At 42.5% G+C, this 20242-nt stretch overlaps 1 protein-coding gene and 1 long non-coding RNA gene across 2 annotated transcripts in view; one reads left to right on the top strand and one right to left on the bottom strand.

The window, feature by feature from the left end:
• The first annotated feature begins 108 nt into the window (after window positions 1–108).
• LOC143181944 (uncharacterized) lies at window positions 109–2854 on the top strand. Its single transcript, XR_013002362.1, has 2 exons — window positions 109–744; window positions 828–2854. It is a non-coding gene; the product is annotated as an uncharacterized LOC143181944 (long non-coding RNA).
• Window positions 2855–4501: 1647 nt separating this feature from the next.
• The window catches only part of Nlg3 (Neuroligin 3), a 220963-nt gene continuing 205222 nt past the window's right edge, over window positions 4502–20242 (bottom strand). Inside the window, exons 4-11 of the mRNA XM_076382684.1 lie at window positions 20032–20147; window positions 16651–16883; window positions 13562–13774; window positions 13093–13231; window positions 8918–9069; window positions 8731–8843; window positions 7042–7175; window positions 4502–6698 (exon numbers count right to left, since the gene is read on the bottom strand). Coding sequence (XP_076238799.1) covers window positions 6123–6698; window positions 7042–7175; window positions 8731–8843; window positions 8918–9069; window positions 13093–13231; window positions 13562–13774; window positions 16651–16883; window positions 20032–20147 — 1676 coding nt within the window. The 3' untranslated portion in view covers window positions 4502–6122. The remainder of the gene's footprint in view (window positions 6699–7041; window positions 7176–8730; window positions 8844–8917; window positions 9070–13092; window positions 13232–13561; window positions 13775–16650; window positions 16884–20031; window positions 20148–20242) is intronic.

Raw genomic sequence — 20242 nt, 5'->3', positions numbered from 1 at the left:
TTGAGAGGAACCCTGCGTTTCCTTAGAGTCTAACAGAGTTGAAAGTAGAACCCTGTAGCTAAGAAACTTTAGAACATAGACCTGTTTTCTATTTACATACAACTCACACTGTACTTAAGTCATAGACCTCTCTAGGCAGGTCTCTCCCTCATTCACCCTAATCACTCTACTCATATTAGAATCATATTAGCTTCATATTTACATGGAATTAACCACTTACAGTGTTTCCTCGATATAGACTGCTTCATTGGTAAATTAATACTGTTGGACAGTTTCTCGTACCCCACTTTGGTGTTACAAAAACTTCTGAGTGACAGGACTCATAAATAAAACTCGTTCACTCTGAATAACTTCAATATATAGCAAGTGTAACGACAAAGCTTTATCGAGGGAATCTCTACACTAGTCTTCTGGTACTCTAATGAACATAAAAGCAGTGTGTGAGTAGTCTGTACATAGATAAATAATAGAAGGATAGCGAAATCTCTGAATGTGGTGCGATGCCAACGTGAAAAGCGTGTCGAGTAAGAGAGTTACGTTTCATACAGGAGACTGAGCGCTTCTAAAGGAACTCTAGCAACATATACCACACTGATTGAAATGCAAAATGGAATGGCAGAGAAATGGACACAAATGTAAAGATTGTAGAGTGTTGCCAGGGAGCCAAGCGATTGAGTGCCACGGAAGAAGTGGGCCAATTTTGCACTTGCTGATTAGAACTTAGAGACCAGTACATAGACACATGTTCAGGGAAGAAAGCTGTGCTTGCAGGCTGCATCAACGCGGCCTGAGCTTGCAGGCTACATCAACACAGCCTGCAAGCACAGCTTTCTTCAGTGTCCTTGTTGTACATTGATGTGATAAGGCTTTTCCGAGGAACTTCTACAAACGAGGAAAAATAAGAACAGTTGTACGTTGTAATTCACTAATCCGCTGTGCTTAACGTGAACTCTACCTGTAGCACTGTTTTCTGAACGTTAAACGGTTTCTCTAGCGCAGCCCTTGTGCATAACGTGTCATGTAGCGTGTCGATTCGCATTGTATTGCAGCGTGTGAACACTTTGGAAGTCTCTTAATACGAGTCCACCGAGAAAACGAGGATAGTTTCGCTTCATCTATCCCAGAATCTAGGTTAGGGTCTCTCAACAGGGGCCCTATGGTCCCTTAGGTCTCCCCAGTACAAATGTTTGGGGACGTGTAAAGAAAAGGAGAATTGGGATAAGAAAAAAATGGGTATATAGAAAAAGAGGGGATAAGAAGAGAAATGGGGATAGAAAAATAATGTGGATAAGAAATAAAATGGGGATAGGAAAAAATAAAGTGTGAGGGGTGTAATAGAGCTAGAGAAGTTTGAGAAACCCTGAGCTAGCCATGTGGACTCGTATCATTCGACGTCTGACTCCCTCGTTATAATCTCAGCCTCGGGGAACTGTACCGCGAGTTTCGAGCGCGCACGCGAGCCATATTTTTCTTGATTTCGGCCTCGCGAAGGAGCTGCCCGTAGACTCCTCCATCGAAAACCGCGTGCGTAGTTCAGCGTAGGGTAGACCTATGATTTTCCATACCGAGAGTAATCACGCTAATGTTAATCTTGCCTACTGTAAGGATCGCTCGCCTAAGATGCGTCACGTTCCAGAAGCGCGCTTCTGGCGCAGGGAGAGCTTGTTGCTGCAGGGGCTGTCTCCTCCGCGTCGGCGAGCTGAACGAATCGAGGTGCACGCGTTGATCGAGCTGGAACGATCCGAGTCGGTTGATCGATGATCCACGGTGCTTGCTTTTCGTGGCGCAGTGATATATTTTTCCGTTACAGTCTGTCCCTTTCGCTACAAGCTCTTAGGAGGTATTTACGATGTTGGTAAGGGTGGCACGATTTGTAAAAATATTAATACTCGATGGGCTTCTTCGCTGGGAAGGATCGATCGCAATAATTAGTGATGTAATGAGAAATCAATGTGTATTGGGTGTCCAGGAATTGGTGTCAGAAATTTTAAACAGTGATTTCACATGGTAAGATGAGTGGGGGATGAAGATAATTGTGTTTCAGGGTTGTATGAAAAGTGTTTGACTCGAGACTGATTTATTCTACTGGGTTTTCTACTGATCTGCCTGTGTTTCAATTAGCATTTATCCATTCTACTGATTTCTCTACGTCTGACTAGAGATTGACTTATTCTACTGATTGCATTGTGTCTGACTTAATATTGACCCGTTCTTCTGATTTTTTTTGTGTCTGATTTAGGACTACTTTGACACATAGAATCATTCCTTAAAATTTCTGACACCTGTCGTTGAACACTTTCTATATTAATTTTGTAATTCTACACTGATGTTTCTTTGAATTAGCGAATACACTGTTCTGTCGGTTATTCTTTGTAGCGAAAGGGTTGATAGCAATTTGATAGGGAGATAGCGACGATGATTTCTAACATTTTGGAGGGAACTCTTGCGAATGTAATTTGCAAGGTAGCCACGTTATTGTAGCCAATGTTTCTTAGTTATATAGAGGTATTTGCTGTATCGTCTCTTTGCAATTAAATTGTCAAACTTAACGTAGTAGTAGAGTGCGATATTCATTAATTGTAAGATTTACCCTTCGAGTTTTGACATTATTCGATGCCTAGCAATTTCATTCGATTAAATTTCCTCGAATTTTCCTTTTCTTTTATTACGAAGCAGATTTTTTTTTTGGTAAATGAGAAAAATTGATAGTACTGCGCGATGAACTCAAGATTCGAAGGGATAAATGCGAAAGCTTTAAGTTTCTGATACATTATATAAAATAGAAAATAATGTACGCTTTTGTTTAACGTCACCAAACGAGATCTTGCAGAAATATAATGAAAAATAAAGCTCATCAATTTTGTCTTTTCAAGAACGTGTGTAAAAGCGCAAGGAAGCATTTTCGTTTAGCAAAAATGCTGATGTCCTGACTAGACTGGAAACCAAAGTGCATTTAAGACTCGCATTACACGTAAATACTGCCTACCAATTTGAAAAAAAGAACAGATAGTAGATAATGAGGAATTCAGTGATCTTTGTTATTGCTTTTCTCTAAAATAAACTGTCAGCAAGTAGCAGACGTGGAATTACACGTCCACAACGATGTGTTCTGAATATTAATTTAGTTAAGGAAGATCCTAACTCTGGGAGAGGCCATGGAACATACAATCTGCACTCAAACGTAGTGGTCCCTGTCTAATTTTCTCAAAGGCCATTGTGTGTTTGACCCGACTGTGACAGTGATGTAACTGAACTTGGCTGAGTCACTGCTTAGTGTAAACGGGATTCAGCGAATGCATACCACCTCAAACGCTGTTGTGTCCTTCGATGTTTGCTGAACCGTATTCTGTTGGATATAGTACAGCCACGGATTCAGGCTGGCTTATAGATTCGAGAACAGTTGAAATTGCGAATCGAAGGGCAGGCGAAATTCCTCCGGTGCCGAAAGTTTCTCTATGGAAAGGAATATCGAGTTCCCTCCGACGAGAACCCATTAAAAATTGGAGGGATTGGTTGTTGAACTTTTTCAACGAGGCCAACGAGAAACTTCATGGGAACGGCGATTGTTTGATCTCCCCCTCTTTTTATTTTCACGTGATTTCAATTGAGACCGGAGTATAATTAGCCTGGATCCGTGAGCAACTTTTAGTTCCTCCTGAGATCACTTTTTCGAAGTGAATGCGCTGGTAAGTCTGATAAAATAACTTCGGGAGCCTGAAAAGTGGAGTTAAAATTAAAAAGGAGGTTGTAAAGAGCAGGGAGAAATGTAATTTCTAGGGTTCTGTGTAAAAAATGGTGAGTATACAGGGTTTTTTAAAGAGAGTTATTCATTGTTGAGAAAACGCCTAAAATGTTTCTGATTTTTGGTTGACTTATTCTACTGATTTTTCTATGTTTCCCTTTTGGTTGACTTATACTACTGACCTTTCTATGTTTCACTTTTGGTTGACTTGTACTACTGATATTTCTGTTTCACTTTTGGTTGACTTGTTCTACTGATCTCCTCGTCTGACTTTCAGTTCATTTATTCTACTGATTTTAAGACGTTTTTGCAACAAGTAATAAGTCTGAAACGAAGCTCCAAAAACTAAAAATTGTACCATTAGAAAAATGATGGAAAATTAGGAAAAATCGAGGCTTACCAAATCATTCACTGTCGCGAGGTTCTGTAATCTGTGTATCATTTGTGTACAGAAAAATGCAAGGTGTTTAGTGGACGAGTCTTCGAACGTAGAGTACGATTTTTTTATACAGTGTCTAGGTACACTTAATTTTACTTCATAAAGGACTCACAGGATTTTTACGAACTTGTCATAATTGTATGGAGCATTTACATGAACAAACTAATGGAGCTGCAAATGAACAAATAAATAAAGGTTTACGTTCACCGAGTGACTGTTGAATAAAAATAATTTACCTCACCTTCGATCATTAACAACACACTTGGAAGTGTTCTCGTGATCTTGATATGTAAATGAGAGACTCAAAGAACTCTGCTAGCTTGAAAATCTGAGAACTTTTTAATGGAAGCTTTCGAGAAGCTTAGCAGCGGGTAATAGTAATTGTTTACATGGTTTATTTTAAGGTCAATTATATACAAATTTAAAATTACGTCCAGTGCTTATACACTCTCAGATCACTTCATAACTCGACGCACAGTTACAATCTGTTGTCCCATTTTCCCACTCTTCGTCCCTCTCGATACAATAATGTTATCGACTTGACAAACCATTAAACTTAATTATTTATTATTTACAGCCTAAGTCCCTTCTCTGGTAGAGTCTCTGCTTCTTTCATCGCTCTAGAAAATCTTACTAAAAACAACTCGTTCGTTCGGTTATTCATTCGCTCATCTTCACTCCTCTTTTCACTATTTTATAGCGATTCCTCGAATCGATCGCTTATCGAAGCAGCACCGCTTCGTATTGACTCCTCCCTCGTTAAGTGTCCTTCCCGACTGTATGGCAGTATGCTGTTTACTTTTAATGATAAACTGTCGATCGCTACTCTCCCCGATTATCCTTTCCTATGTAAAAAAATGAACCATCCCGCAGGTTTTATTTTTATTGAGCATTTAGGCGATCGACGTCATCTCCATCACTCTACGATTCTGGCAGACTTATTCTCTGTGGGTCGAAAGAACTAAATTCAGGGAAAGGAATGAAAAGTACCTAGGACGAAAAGATATTCTTCCTGAAGAAATAGAGTAGCTATCCAGTCCATATCTTTTTTTGCCGAATAGCGGAGCTTCTAATTTCTCATTGAAAAAATTAGAAACAATTTTTTGGAATGTAGAGTTGTGAAAAGAACAGCTGGAGAATAATTCGAGGAACGATCCTCCAGGCCTCGTTTCCTCAGGGATCGAAAATCCTACTTGTATATTTTCTTATTATATATTGAAGACTACAGGGTTGTTCGGCAGTTGGTCGCATCTTTCTCTTTTCGTAACAAGTAGAAAACAATAACATTCTCGAGAGCAGTGGCCTTTGCTAGTCTTGTGTGATAATTTAGGCTGCACTTTCATGTGTCTAGGGTTCACCCAATCATTTTTTCAAACGTGTTCACTATTGACAGAGGGTAGTCAAGTCAGTCGACGTATATTCTTGATGATCTTCAAGGATCGTTTTGAAAATCGTCGAAAATCCTCAAGAATGCTCTCACTTTTAGAAGTTTCTTTCCATCACCTCGCATCGTCGCGACTGAACACATTGGCTCGACTTCTAAAAGAGAGATCGCTTCAATATCACCTGACGGCGATTCTGATACGCCTTGATAATTCCCTCGAAATCAAACAAACAGTGAAATGTCAATTACTACATGTTTACAATATACACAAAATATCAATATCCCAAAATATCGATAACTGGATATAATTTCCAACGCTAAAATAATTGCCAAAATCCTCTCAGCAAAGCTTCACCTCACGCACCCTCTGCACTCTGCAACTCTCCCCCAACAAACACCCCTCACGCTCTAGCTTTCAACCTCTCCTCTGTCTTTTCAAGTACCACGAGTATTCTGAAAAACAGTTCACTTGAGAGTCCAAGGACCGCCTCACACAAACGTTTACCAAGGCGCTCGATAGTCCACAGCAGTTTGGCCTCTAGAAGGTCCTCGTAGAGTCAGACCCTCAGCTCGTCCATGACCTGTTGCTGATGGTTGTGGCCCTTCTTGAGCGTCCCAGTGCCAGTCATGGGCATGCTCTCCTGCTGCAGCTGGTTGGGGCTGATGATCAGGTTCTGCCCTGGCTTCCCTGGCTTCGTGTTCTTCGGCGGAGGCGGTGGCATGGGCACGTGGCAGCTGTTGTTCTGCAGGTCCGCGAACTCTGGTGGTGGGATATGCTGGATGTGGTGCCTCTCCGCTGTCTTCGTCTCCAGGTCGCCGCAGATGTTGTTAGGCATCTGCCCGTTTTCCTGTCGCTTCTTCGAACAGTTGTGCTGAGTGTACTTGTCGCGCTGGTAGTAAACCCCAGCGAATATCAGCACGTTCAGGATGAGCAGGCTGCAACCGATCGCTATCGTCACGCTCAGGGCTGTGGAGTAGGCTGCGAAACCGTCCTCGGGTTGAGCAGTCGCGTCTTCGAAGGCCAGTTCGCTTGGGATGGCTGTCGAGACGTTCAGGGTCTTCTCCATGAAGGTGACTTCCACTGTGGTCATCCTGGTTGTGGTTGGTATCCTCTGGATGAACCTCGGTGGCACCTAAAAGAGGGGTAGTCAATTTGTAGGTGGTACATTGTGAAGATATACAGAGTGAAATTTTGAAGAGTGATTTAATATGTTGAAGACGAAGATTCACAGTAGAATAAGTCAATCATAAGTCAGTTCTAAGCCAGATACTAAGAAATAAGTAGAACAGGTTAGTCATAAACCACACATAAAGAATTCAGTAGAAGAAGTCAATCGTAATTCATACATAGAGAAATCAGTAGTATAAGTCAATCGCAATTCAGACACATTTCCACATATTTTACACCTAGAATCACCCTTCAAAATTTCTGCCACCCCTCTGCAATTAAAACAAAGACAAAATCCCATTACATACTTGTTCCGTGTCAAGAAGGTGATGCTTCCTAGGAACATCGTCCGATCCAGGCTTATGTAGATCAGGCACCAGGTTCAGCCAGAACGACAGTCGGTGCGCCCTGTAGTGATTCTTCATCAGCTTCGATTTCAGCTCTGAAAATACGAAAGGATGATCCCCGCTGGGATTAAAGAAGAAAACTCAGGGTGAAGGATAAGACGAAGGGTGGAGGGGTGGAAGGGTCGGTGGGGGTTGGTCTCTTTCGCCTGGGAACGCAGCAGCTATTCACTGGGCGGCCACGAAAAGTTGCTTCTACACGGGGTCCTTTCGTATTGACGACGGGGGTAATTAATTATTGTCGCGCGGTAATCCCATACAGAAGGCAGCTTCGTTAGCCAGCGCGCCGCGAAGTTTCAAACTAGCAGCGAGTCGGGCAGACCGCGCCACGGTAAAGAGCATCCAGACAGGCAGAGATAGAGAGCACGGTTACCCCTTAGGCTGACTTTGCGCCGACTTTTCTGCTTGCGGCCACGGCGCGGCATAGTTTCAGCTGCACTGCGCTCGAGCGCGAGTCAACTTTCGTGCCCTGGCGTCACCCTCCCCACCCTCTCGCGGTTCCCTTCCCTCGGGTCTCATCTGGCATTAGCAGATGCAGATTCGGTAATTGTGGAAGGAGGGTCTTTCTGCCTGAATTGAATTCCAGGAAAAGTGCCTTTGGAACATTGTGAGGTTAAATCAGTGGAATAACTCAGTCATAAACTAGGCATAGGGGATTCAGAGGTAGGAGTTAATCGTGATTCATTTATGGAAAAATCAGTAGTATAAGTCAACCGAAATTCAGACAGATAGAAATCAGTAGTATAAGTCAATTGCGAGTCATTTATGGAAAAATCAGTAGTATAAGTCAATCGAAATTCAGGCAGAAAGAAATCAGTGGTATAACTATAGAATAATTTCCTGTCTAGAATTGTTCTGAACATCTCTGGCTTTCAATGTGCTTCAAAATTTCAAGAGTGAGCATTTCTTCTCTGGATTTCCAGTCTGTCTCTAAGGTATAGATTTGTGACTTTCTCAGGCGACTGGTTTGTAAATTCGAGCGAGAAAATTGGAGCTGCGTCCTGACAGGAGGTATAAAGCGTTCAAAAGTGCACAGGTGGCGCGATGTCATTGGCTTTTCATTTCAAAGTCGCGATGCAATTTGAGAAGCTTCGTGAAGCTCCGCGGGCAAAGGTGAACCCTCGCGGGACCTCGGTTGTTCCTGACGAGCTGCCATTCTCATTTCTCCTCGAGAACGAGAATTATGCAAATAAATCTTCGCTGATCCTCTTAGTTACACGTACGTAGTGCGTGCGAGCTCCCAGAGACTGGATTCATTATATTCACTTTGTAGCGTAATAGGATTAAATTATAATTCCCCGTTCCGTTTCAGAACGCTGCAAAAATCCCCCGAGAAAAACGTGTGGCTTCTACGTCGGACCCTTTCTTTTTTCCAAAACTAGCAAACATTTCTCATAGTTCATATTCAATAGCTGAAGCAAACTCTAAGCGCATCCAGTGACTTAAAAGAACTATAAACTTGATAATTAAGAAGTGAACCCTGGGAAAACTTGCAAGTGGACGCTTCTATCCTAGTTTCCAAAATTTCAGAGCTCCTAATTGAAAGTTTGCTTAAAAGCAATTCTAAGTTAGCGTCTTTTCCTCGCCGCTCACCTATGCTCAGGTATTTCTTGTGCACAGTCTCGTATGCCATCCAATCGATATTCTTGAACTTCGTCCTTTCTGGTCTGAGTGGTCCAAGATCTGGCGTGCCTTCGTTTGGATTTCTGTCAGCGAGACATAAACATGATCCTCAATTTCTTCTCAATTTTATAAGACGTGGTATTTTTTAGAAGCTCACCCTGTGCGTGCAAAGTTCGTTAAGTAAAGCACGACGCTTTCTGAAAGGGTGACCTCGGCTTTGGTGTAGTTCTTCGGCCAGTGAGACAGACCTCCCACGATGGGCGCCCCGAAGAAGTATGGCAGATCCTCGCCGTGGATGCAGCCAGGCCTCTGAAAAGGAAATATAATTGGTTAGTCGAATTATTTCTTAGTGTCTGTGAATTTGTTTCCCATGTCGAAGAACTGAGACTTGGAGGAGCTGGAATTTCCAGGTATTCCATGATTTTCAGGTACCCCATAAATTTAAATTCCTAATAATTTTCAGGTACTCGTCAAAAATTCAGGTACCTAATGATTTTCAGGTACCTGCAAAAATTCAGGCACTCGTCAAAATGTAGGTACCTAATAGGTTTCAGGTACTCGTCAAAATTCAGGTACTCAATAAGTTCAGGTACTCGCCAAATTTAGGCACCTGTCACAATTCAGGTACCTGTCACAATTTAGGTACCTAATAATTTTCAGGTACCTGTCAAAATTCAGGCACTTGTCAAAATTCAGGTACATAATAAGTTTCAGGTACTCGTCAAAATTCAGGTACCTACCGAAATTCAGGTACCTGTCAAAATTTAGGTACCTAATAATTTTCAGGTACCTGTCAAAATTCAGGCACTTGTCAAAATTCAGGTACCTAGTAAGTTTCAGGTACTCGTCAAAATTCGGGCGCCTGCCAAAATTCAGGTACCTGTCAAAATTTAGGTACCTAATAATTTTCAGATACTTGCCAAAATTCAGGTACCTGATGATTTTTAGGTCCCCAATGAATTTTCAGGCACTCTGAAACTTTCCAAACCCTCCAAAACTTTCAAACTTCAAAAATTTCTTTCTGAAATGTTCAAACTTTCGATCCTGAAGAAGACTCTTGTTCGACCCGAAGCCTAAATCTCGGTCACCAGTATAATCCCTCTACCTATATTCCTGCCTGTTTCATATTATTATTCAATAATATTCTCTTTTTCTGTGCGCTTTCTCAAGCCTGTTGCTTAATTATGTCCCGAAACACTGGGCCGCTATTTACCTTGCCGCTTTCATTTTCCCTCGCCACAATATGTTTCCTCGTCCGTTTTAATTACGAATCGCCATTGTTTACCTCTCTTGCCGAGCTACTGGATTCAATTCTATTTTTTACCTCCCCCTCCTTGCCACGCTCGCCTCCACTTACAGACGTTGCTGTTTCGTTTCTCATTGCGGCCACGAATCCCTAACTCTCTTTCACGAACCTTTCCCTCAGCCTCCACGTCCCAGGCGCTTTTCTTCTTGAAGGTACGACTGGGCGCAATCGATGCAACGAACTTCCTGATACCAGAACCCACGGGCCAGGAACGCTCACGAGGAAATTCACGTTGCCTCCCTTGTTCTCGAAATTCTACTTCACTTTGCTCAACAATTGTCCGCAATAAACGATTATCTTCAGGAAAATTGTGCTCGCGTTTTCCAAGAAACGAGGGAAATTACTGTCTGTATTAGCACTAGGTTGCACCACTTTCCTGCAGCCCTTAGATCCCCTTTTTCATTTTCTTCATTGCCCTTCCTCTAAGGTTAGAAAAAGTAGCAAATTTTACTCCTACAGAAATTGACATCTCTTCAGAAAAGTATTGAGACCAAAATTTTTCACTTCAGGGAAGCTGTGAAAGGGTTTCCAAAATTTCTGTCGTCCAATTTGTCCCTCCCATTCCCGTTTCGAGGATTCTCTGTCCGAAACAGGTTGGAAAATTTCATCTCGAAATCAGGGTTTCGCTTGTGCAGCCGATTCTCTCGAGGGCCCTCGAGGATCGAGAAGCTGCAGCTGAAACTGAACTCCATTACCAGGATTGTCGCGATTAGCGGCGGGCAATCCCGCGTTTCTTCGCAATTAACGTCGTCGTGCGCGTTTCCTTTTTCGCTGGCGCTTAAACAAGCCCCCTTATCTCGGCAATTTCCGTGGCCGCGGCCCCTGCACGCGTGCTGTTCCGCGGGAAATCGTAACGTTATCGGCGATGATAACCGGGCGTCCGCGGCGAACCGAAACTTCCACGGAAACGAGGAGTTCTAACGTGACACACTGCCGATGATCGCGCCGCCGCCCCTGGAGACCGCCCCCGCGCCAGCGCCAGTAATTTTACAATTTCCCATCGCGTATCCGTTTCCTGCGCGATGCAATGCTCCGCTCAAGATTTACCGCGGAATATACACGACCGCCTGGTAATAATAATCGTTTCCCGACAAATTCATAACCGGTTTGAAACTGCTCCTTCGGGGAGGGGGTGGAGGGAGACACTCGAAGGGGTGAATTTTGGGGATTCGGGTGAGACTAGGTCGAGGGGTGTAGTGGATACTAGAGGGGTGTAGGAGCAGTGGATAGTTTGACTCTTTGAGGGGATCAGTAGAATAAGTCAATGGGAACTCAGACACTCATAAATCAGTAGTACAAGTCAATTGAAATTCAGCCGCTTAGAAATCAGTAGAAACTCAGATACATAGAAATTAGTAGTACAAGTAAATCGAAATTTAGACACTCATAAATTAGTAGTACAAGATAATTGAAATTCAGACACTCAGAAGTCAGTAGAATAAGTCAATGAGAATTCAGACGGTAAGGAATGAGTAGCACAAGTCAATAGAAATTCAGACTCTTAGAAATCAGTAGACTAAGTAAACCACAAGTCAGGCATCGCGAAGTTAGTAGAGCAAGTCAATCTTTCATCAAACACATTCCACATAAAGTGAAGAAACTTCCTCAACAATTAATATTTCTCCCTCACTAATTAAAGTATATTTTTTGGGGCTTCAGAATATATAATTAGAAACTTGCACTTCTTTTTTAAGAAAGTGTCGTATGATATTCGAAAAGTTTATCTAAGTCGACTGTGCAGTTTTCTTGGTTTATATCTGACTGTATTAAAGGCCAACTTGGAGCAAGTGCATCCAAAAAATTCTGTCTATTATCGTTGCCAGGAGGAAAAATTAGCCAGCGGCTACTGAAAATTCACTGTCTAGCAGCTCACTGCGTTTTATCCGCGAAAACGAGGTAATTAGACGGAAAATAACCAGAATACCGCGGTTGCTGCGCGAAAAATTTGTTCTCCATAGTCACAGTTATGCTGGCGACACAGACCCGCGGCATATTGGATATGAAAATGGTACGGGTCTCCTTTAAAAATTGACGAACATTTTTGTCGACTCATTCTTTCTCTGAGGGGTGCCATGAGCTTTAATTGCATCGAATGAAAACAGAAGGAAGACTAAAGAATAAAAGAGGACGAAATTGGGGAGCTCATAATAAAATTTCGGTAGCCTTTGGAAAATTTTTCCACTATTCTCAAAGGCATAATATATTTATTCTGTCTAATGGGTTGTTAGTTGGAAATGACACAGTACTTTCTTGCTTTTGTAGGCAATTGAATAAAAAAATAGGTTCCAAATAGTAAGAGTCAGTATTTTCCGCTTTATAGGAAGGAAAATTGGATTCCAAGTAGTACAAGTCAATATATTCTGCTACAGAATAAGAAAAATTAGATTCTAAGTAGTAGTAGCCAATAAATTCGACTCCACAACAAGAAAAACTAGAATCTAAGTAGTATAAATCAATACATTCCGCTCCACAACAAGAAAACTAAGAATCTAAGTAGTATAAATCAATATATTCCGCAAACTGTGTTCAAGTAACGATACGAATAGCATTTCACGGGGCTTAAAAATCTTTCAACCATCGTAATTGCACTTGGGCCCCCCTAGAAGCATCGAGCCTCCCTCGTGGGACGTTCTAACAAGGTAATCGAAGTTTGGAATACGAAGTAATTTTTCCCTTCAATCTCCCTCAATTTCATGGCTCGTCCTTCGACAATGGGAAGCGTCTTTCATTTCCCGCCGGTAAACTGGGAACCGTCAACGTTGGAAACAGATGTGCGGGGTGAAGAATGGAATTTAAATTTGAATGAACGAGGATGCGCGGTGAATATGCGAAGAAATAGCGTAATGTATCATCGTTAGTAATAAAATATGCGAGATGTGGGTTAATGACTGCATGCCTGATGAAATTACGGACAATTTCGCTCTCCTTTCCCGAGCGTCGTTACCGCTAAGACTTTTTTTTTCACTCACGTGACCTATATACAGCCTCCACGAGAATAACACTTTATGCAATTTTTTAAGACGTACCTGAGGGTAGTCGCCGAATTTCGTCTGGTAATCGAACACGTACAGGTACGAGTTTCGGTGAGATTGACTGTGCAGGTCTGCTGTCCTCGCCGCTGGCGCCACGGTGTTGGCATCGCCTAAAGCCTCGAGGGTTTCATCCCTGAAAGCAGGGTGGACAGTTTTTGTTATTTCTGGCGACTGGAATCGAGTAAGTACTGCAAACTGGGGAAACATTGGCCTACATATGAGTTCACAGATTTTCAATAGAATCATTTTTCAATTTAAATTTTTAACAATTTCACGAGGAAAAAAATTGAAAACTACACAATTTGAATATTTAAAAATTTGAAAATTAAAAAATTTTTAAATTAAGATATTTGAATATTTAAAAATTTAAACGTTTGAAAATTTAAAAATTAGAAAATTCGAATTTTTAAAATTTAAAGGTTTGAAAATTGCTGAACTTGAAATTTAAAAATCTCTGACTTACATTATGTTAACTGGATGCTGCACAGGTCGTTCCCAGTCCGTGTACTCATTGATTATCGTCGCGAGGATCTCAGCTTGATGATAGGTGTAAGTGTTGCGAACGAATTCCCTCAGAATTTTGGTTCTCCTGTCAGCTTCGATCCCATACTGTGCGTCGTCGGCTGTCAACGAGAAATATGCCTCGGATCGCACCACGCCGATCATGAGGTCGTACCTGGACAATGGGTCGTCGATTTATTGGAGGAACTGGTATGAAAAAGTGCGGTTCAGGTAATCTGTCGTCCCCAAATTATTTTACCAGCACAGAAAACATTTATATTTTGAGCACTGACAAATTCGTCTCAATTGGCTCAAATATCTGTCAAGTTCTTGCTAAATTTATTACAACTTTTCATCAATCATGAGAGAAGAATTTAACCTGTTAGATGTGTATGACGAATATACTCGTCACGAAGAAATGGTGATTGTTCCTGCTTTGACGAGTATATTCGTCACACACAGGCAACAGCGATACAGAGTAGGTACACATTGCTTGAATACCACTGCACAGCTAACAGGTGTAAATAAAACTGCAGCTTTGCCTGACGTATGACGAAAAAAAGGATTAAAGAATTTTCTCAAGGCAATGCTTTCATCACTGAGGGTAGTTTCCCTCTTAATCACGAAATTGAGACTGGAGCTTTCGTTAGCGTTTCTAATTTCAAACGAAAACATTTCTCTCCGTCGGTGGGTTATTCTGCAAATACTCGAACCTTTTTCCTTCGCGTTGAATCACTTGACGCGGCACCCTTGCTAAATTACTTTTTCAAGCGGGACAGTGTCTCGAAAACAGGGACAAAGAGAGCGGATCCCTGCCGACGAAAACGTCCGCGGAACGCGCGAGCAAAAACGCAGGGCAAAAAAGGTCGTAATTAAAAGTGGAATATACAGATGCACGAAAAGGGGGGCGTAAAAGTGGGAAAAAGCGAGCGAGCGATCGCGCCCGCGAGACGAGGGCGAGCTGTTCGAAGGAGGGGACCTCCTGAGAGTCGTAGGACGAGGCAGGAAGCGAGGGAAAAAATAAAGGACTGGTAAACACAAAGAGTTCAAAGATAAAGGACTCTGTGACTGAATGGAGGGGCGCAGGAGAATGTATTCAGAGAAGTGCTTCAAAGGGGTGGCGAGGGTGATAAGGCTGGGAGATATGAAATTATAGAGTCAGGGGTGAAAGGCAGAAATAAATGATTTATAGGACGACGGGGGTTGCAGAGAAGTCGCGAGAATGATCTATTTATCACAGTTTCCAGGGGAAACAATCTTGTATTGGTTCAGTAATGGGTAAAGAGTTTCCATTGCACTTTGAAGGGATCATTGATACATTGATGGAGTTCGATGGTCTTTAGAAGGAAAATCTCTACTGAAAAGATTTTGATAATAGATGTAAGAAGTTTTATGGGACGATTTTATATGTTAAAATAAGGGAATGATATGTGTCTGATTTATTTCACTGTTTTTTAGATGTCTGGCTTGAGGCTTGTTCTACTGAAGGTTAGACACACTGATGACAGTAGTAGAGCTCAACCACTGAGATGTCAGTAGTATGGTAATTCTAAGTACAACACAATCATAGCGACGTTAGTAGTACAACTAAACTATAGAAATGTCAGTAGTATAAGTCAACCATAGAGATGTCAGTAGTATAACTCAGCAATTAATAACTCATCCACAAATCTTAAAACATAATTTCATCTACTCCCCTTTTCTTCAACTTCTACCATGTACAATTGCCCCTTAAAATTTCTGACACCTCTGGTCAAACACTCTCTGCACAAACGACGCTCTTCAACCTCCACGCTCTAGTTACAAATAGCGTCACTTTATTCAAAACACTCCCTTAATTTCGAGCCAGAAGCCAGCGCTGAAAAATCCAGATTTTATTACTTGCAGGTATTTGGTCGGAAGGAGGAGGGAGCAAAAACAAGCAGAGAGTCAGAAAAAGAACAGTGGAAGAGAGGCAAGTGCATGGACGAAAGGGAGGGTTGAAAAAAAGTGGCATCTCTAAACAGGTAGAGCTCACGTTTCGAATAAAGAAGCTGTCACTTTTTCTCGCGAGTGTGCCAGTTAATTAGTATGCTCCGTTTAGCTGCATAACGAGACCCTTGTTTTGTTTGAATCCCGCTTGTAATGCAACCGTCGGACGCGTTCGCGATTACGCGGCACGGTCTGGATTTCGCAGTGGAATTGGGTCCGAAAGGTAGCTCGTTCGATAGAGGGCTGGGAATCAGAAACGATTCCCACTGAAAAGGTATTCGTGGCATCAACCAAGCGATTACATCCGAAATACGTCGCGAGATTACCAGTTTCAATTTCGTGCAAACGAACCCTCTCTTTCATTCGTCCTTTTTTCCACTCGTAATTGAAAATGGGAGAAGCCTTAGAAGCCAAAAAGAGCAGCAAAAATACATTATTAATACCACCCAGCTGATTTCCCTGCTGTGCTCGAAAAGTGCTGTCCATGGAGTAACTCTAGAGTTCAGGCAAAACATCAGCCAAAAATAATTCATTTCTACTGGATCTGGATGGATGGGAAACTGCGATCAGAGGGAAACACATGGCATGGATAAATTAGCAGAATAACTTAGTCATACTTGAGTCATACAGAAAACAGTAGAGTAAGTCAGGCATACAGAATTCAGTAGAACAAGTCAGCCATAAGTGAGAAGTATAGAAATCAGTAGAATAACTCAGCCATAAGTGAGACGTATAGAAATCAGTAGAATAACTCAACCATAAGTGAAACGTATAGAAATCAGTAGAATAACTCAGCCATAAGTGAGACGTATAGAAATCAGTAGAATAACTCAGCCATAACTGAGGCGTATCGAAAACAGTGGAGCAAGTCAGACATACAGAACTCAGTAGAGCAAGTCAGCCATGTCCAAAAAAGCAGCAAAAAAACATTATTAATACCTCCCAGCTAATTTTTCTGTTACAAGAGCTCTCCATGGACTAACTCCAGAGTGAAGTTAAAAAATCAACCAGGCTGTTCAGTCCATCTCTACTGCATGAAAGGGAAGCTGCGATCAAAGGGAGACACGAAAGCGGAAATACCTCGAGAGTTTGGCCACGACGTCCTTCCGCAGCAAAATGTTGTTCAGCGTATTGATCGTGTCAACTTGAAGGGTGAAGTCTTGATCCTCTGGATCACCTGGATCAATCACGACGCCGTCTATGCTGGGGCCAAACGCCGGGGCGAATTCCAGCCCCTTAACAGGCACCGACACCAGCGCGTTCAGAGGCACTTCCCTGAGGCATCTCAGCAATGCCTGAGGATCACCTGCAGCCTGCGCAAACAGAACACGTCAGCCAGCGTCTGGCGAAAAGGCGGATAAATTATTCAGCACCCCCCTCCCTGCACCCACGCGAGCCGAGCTGATCCCCGCTAACGAGAAGAAGAAGGCGGCGGGGGTGGGTAGAAAAAAAAAAAAAAACAGAGACAAAAGTCTAATTTTACGGTCTCGGTTGCGCGGGAATTCGTCCAAAAGCTGCGGGCGAGAAAAACCAATCTCGCTCCCGTTCGATCCCCCAAAAATTGCCCTCCCCCTCCCTGCAGCCTGACCCACCCCCTCGCCAGCTCGGGCCGCCGATCGTAAATTGGAAATTCTTCCGCGGGATCGGTGTTCCTGGGCGGCACTCAGGCATGTTAGGCCGCCGATTAAATTCGTCAAGCGAGCGGGACGATCCGCTCGGCGGTCGACTGCATCCTGCCCCGACGATTCTGCAATCGCGGCGTTTCCTCTGCACCGATTTCCTCGACGCGGACGCAGCACGAGTGGGCCGACGTTTGATTGCGGCCTGCCTTCGTCTACGCCCAGCGGAATTTCCAAAGGCGATTACCGATCGGATGCTAGAGCAATTCATTTGCGTGGACCGGGGCTGAAGTCGAACGAGGGGTCGGCGTGATAGACGCTGATGCGATACGGCGAGCAGTTCTTTGTCTGGTCGTCGACTGTGGTCGGGGAAAGTTTACTGAGAGGACTGATTCTGTTTCGTGGGCGAGGAGAATGTGGCAGGGGAAGGGACGTTTGTGCAGACGGGGTCTGGGGAACGTGGTTGGGGAGGGTTTTTGAATAGAGGTGTCAGAAATTTTGAGGAATGATTCTAGATGTCAAAGAAGAATTAAATAAATAGAATTTAGTTTGAGGCGTCTTTAGAGGGCTATTAATTTTGAAGAAAGTGTCGAAAATGTGTCTGCCTTGAGAGTTATTCTACTGCCTGGTTGTTAGGTGCAGGGGGTAGGTCAGATATAGAGAAGTCAGTAGTAGAAGCTGGTCTCAAATCAGACACAGAGAAATCAGTAGAATAAGGGACTCACAAGCATGAGATACTGAAATCAGTGGAATAAGCGAGCCATAAGTCTGACATGGGAAAAATAAGTAGAATAACTCAGTCCTAAATTGGACATAGATAAGTCAGTATAATAACTTAGTCCTAGCTTAGAGATTAAGAAGTCAGTAGACTAGGTCTCAAGCCAGAAACACAGAAAAATCAGTAGAATATATTAACTCTGAGTCAGACACAATTTACACAAATATTTAAGTATCTTTTCAAGGGAGCCTCGAACACATTTTCCTCATTCTTGATTTTCCTTTTATTTAAGCCTCTAAAATGGTTCTCTAAAATATCTGACACCTCTATCAAGTCCACTGAATCAACAAAAAAAGCACAGATTCTTCTGAAGCCCTCTTCTGAGACATTAAAATCGAACTAATTTCGTTAGTTTTTCCCTGAAGTGGTTCCATCAATTTCAGGTCATCTGTGAGTATTGGTCGGCATAACATAATCCCATCCTCGTTTTCTATTCCATTCGAATCTAGTCTCTCCTTCCCTCTGCTCGACGTGGACGACGAGAACAACGAGAGGGTGGCTGGAGGGTAGCCGAGTAAAAATCGGCGCCGCTTATCCTGATTTCGCGTTTAATCGTTATTTTCAATCGGCTGCAAATCGGGGATCTGTTTAGGTTCTGCTACGCAGGATGTGTTTCCTGGGTAACGGCGGAGTGGCTGCGAGCGTTCGAGCTGTATCGATATTGCCTCTCGATAAAACCTGAATCGCGATTCTCTGGAGCCACCTATCCCCCCATATCGCTGCTTTGTTTGAGTTCCAAAGCCTCAATCGATGAAGATCAAAAGAGGGCGTATTAAGTAGTATCGATCGGTTATTGGTCAGCCATCGGGCATTTATTAGAATTCAATTGCTATTGTTTAATCCACACCTTGCTTAGCCAATGGCAATTTTTTCTGAGTTTGAGCGATTGGAGTAACTTTGAACAGACACAAGAACGATATTAAGTAGTATAGATCGGTCATTTGTCAGAAATATATTATAAATACCTGCTGAAAGTAGTATAGTTCGGTCATTAATCAAGCATTCATTATTAGTATTTAATCCAAGTAGTATAGGTCGATTATTCATCAGATATACGGTATTAATATCTAATTCAAGTAGAATAGATCGGTCATTTATCAGGCATTCCATATTAGTATCTAATATAAGTAGCACAGTTCGGTTATTAATAAGGCATTCGTTATTAGTATCTAATCCAAGTAGTATAGATCGCTCATTCATCAGACATACAATATTAATATCTAATTCAAGTAGTATAGATCGGCCATTGATCAGGCATGCCTTATTAGTATCTAATATAAGTAGTACAGATTGCTAATTCGTCAGAAATCTATTATTACTACCTAATTTAAGTAGTACAGACCGCTCATTTGTCAGACATTCACTGCTAATATTTAATCCACGTCCTCCTCAATCACTAGCAATTTTCTCTGACACTCAATTTTTAAAATTCACGTCTATTAAAAGGGAAAAAGTTCACGATCGCAGAAAAAATCGCGGCCACCCGCAATTCAACAAAATATCAAAGTGTTCCGACAGCGACGAAACATTAACGGGGAAGCGTAACGCGGTCGAACATAAATTAAACTATCAAATGAAACTGGTGGAAACGGTGTTTTTACGTCCGTTAGTTACGCACTACCAATTATATTAACGATGCGTTTCAATTAAGCTAATATGCGCTCTGGACATCGCGCGATTCCCCCGCTGGGGGTTGTTGCGTTTTAACATGAGTAACGCACGATACGAAAACATCCTCCCGTCGAATAGAATTATACTGCAAGCGACACGGTAATGAAAATAGCGCCTGACATTCGACATTTTAATGCCCCAGCGTTTTCAGAAAAGTCCTTCCTCGCTGACTACATCGCCCCACGAATTTCCTTTCAAACCTCACATTCCTTCTCGATCAGGCGTTAAATATTCGCGGTACGAAAATTCCCTGGGATTAAAAAATCTGAAAACCAGGCGGCACACATGCCACCCACACGAACTGTTCCCTTTTCACCCGTTCAGAGGATTATTCAGTTCGAGGTTGTCACCGAGATACAAGCCTTAATGTCATGCACTCTTGTCGGTACTCACCCACGAGCAATTTAGATGTTCGGCAACTTGCAGAGCGTAATTTGCCGCTCCTCTCACCAGTGCCCACGGAGAAAGCGCGCTGCCAGACATTAGAACGCTGCGGTGAAAGAGCAGTCCTGCAACATTTAAAACGCGCCGTGAACAACACACGAAATTATGCTATTTAGCGTACGAACCCCACGAAATGTCCTCCTTCTCCTTTTCAAATTCA

This window comes from Calliopsis andreniformis, chromosome 7 (genome assembly GCF_051401765.1).
Source record: "Calliopsis andreniformis isolate RMS-2024a chromosome 7, iyCalAndr_principal, whole genome shotgun sequence".
NCBI lineage: Eukaryota > Metazoa > Arthropoda > Insecta > Hymenoptera > Andrenidae > Calliopsis > Calliopsis andreniformis.
The sequence above is the reverse complement of the archived record's forward strand: the minus strand, read 5'-3'. Positions and strand labels throughout refer to the sequence as shown.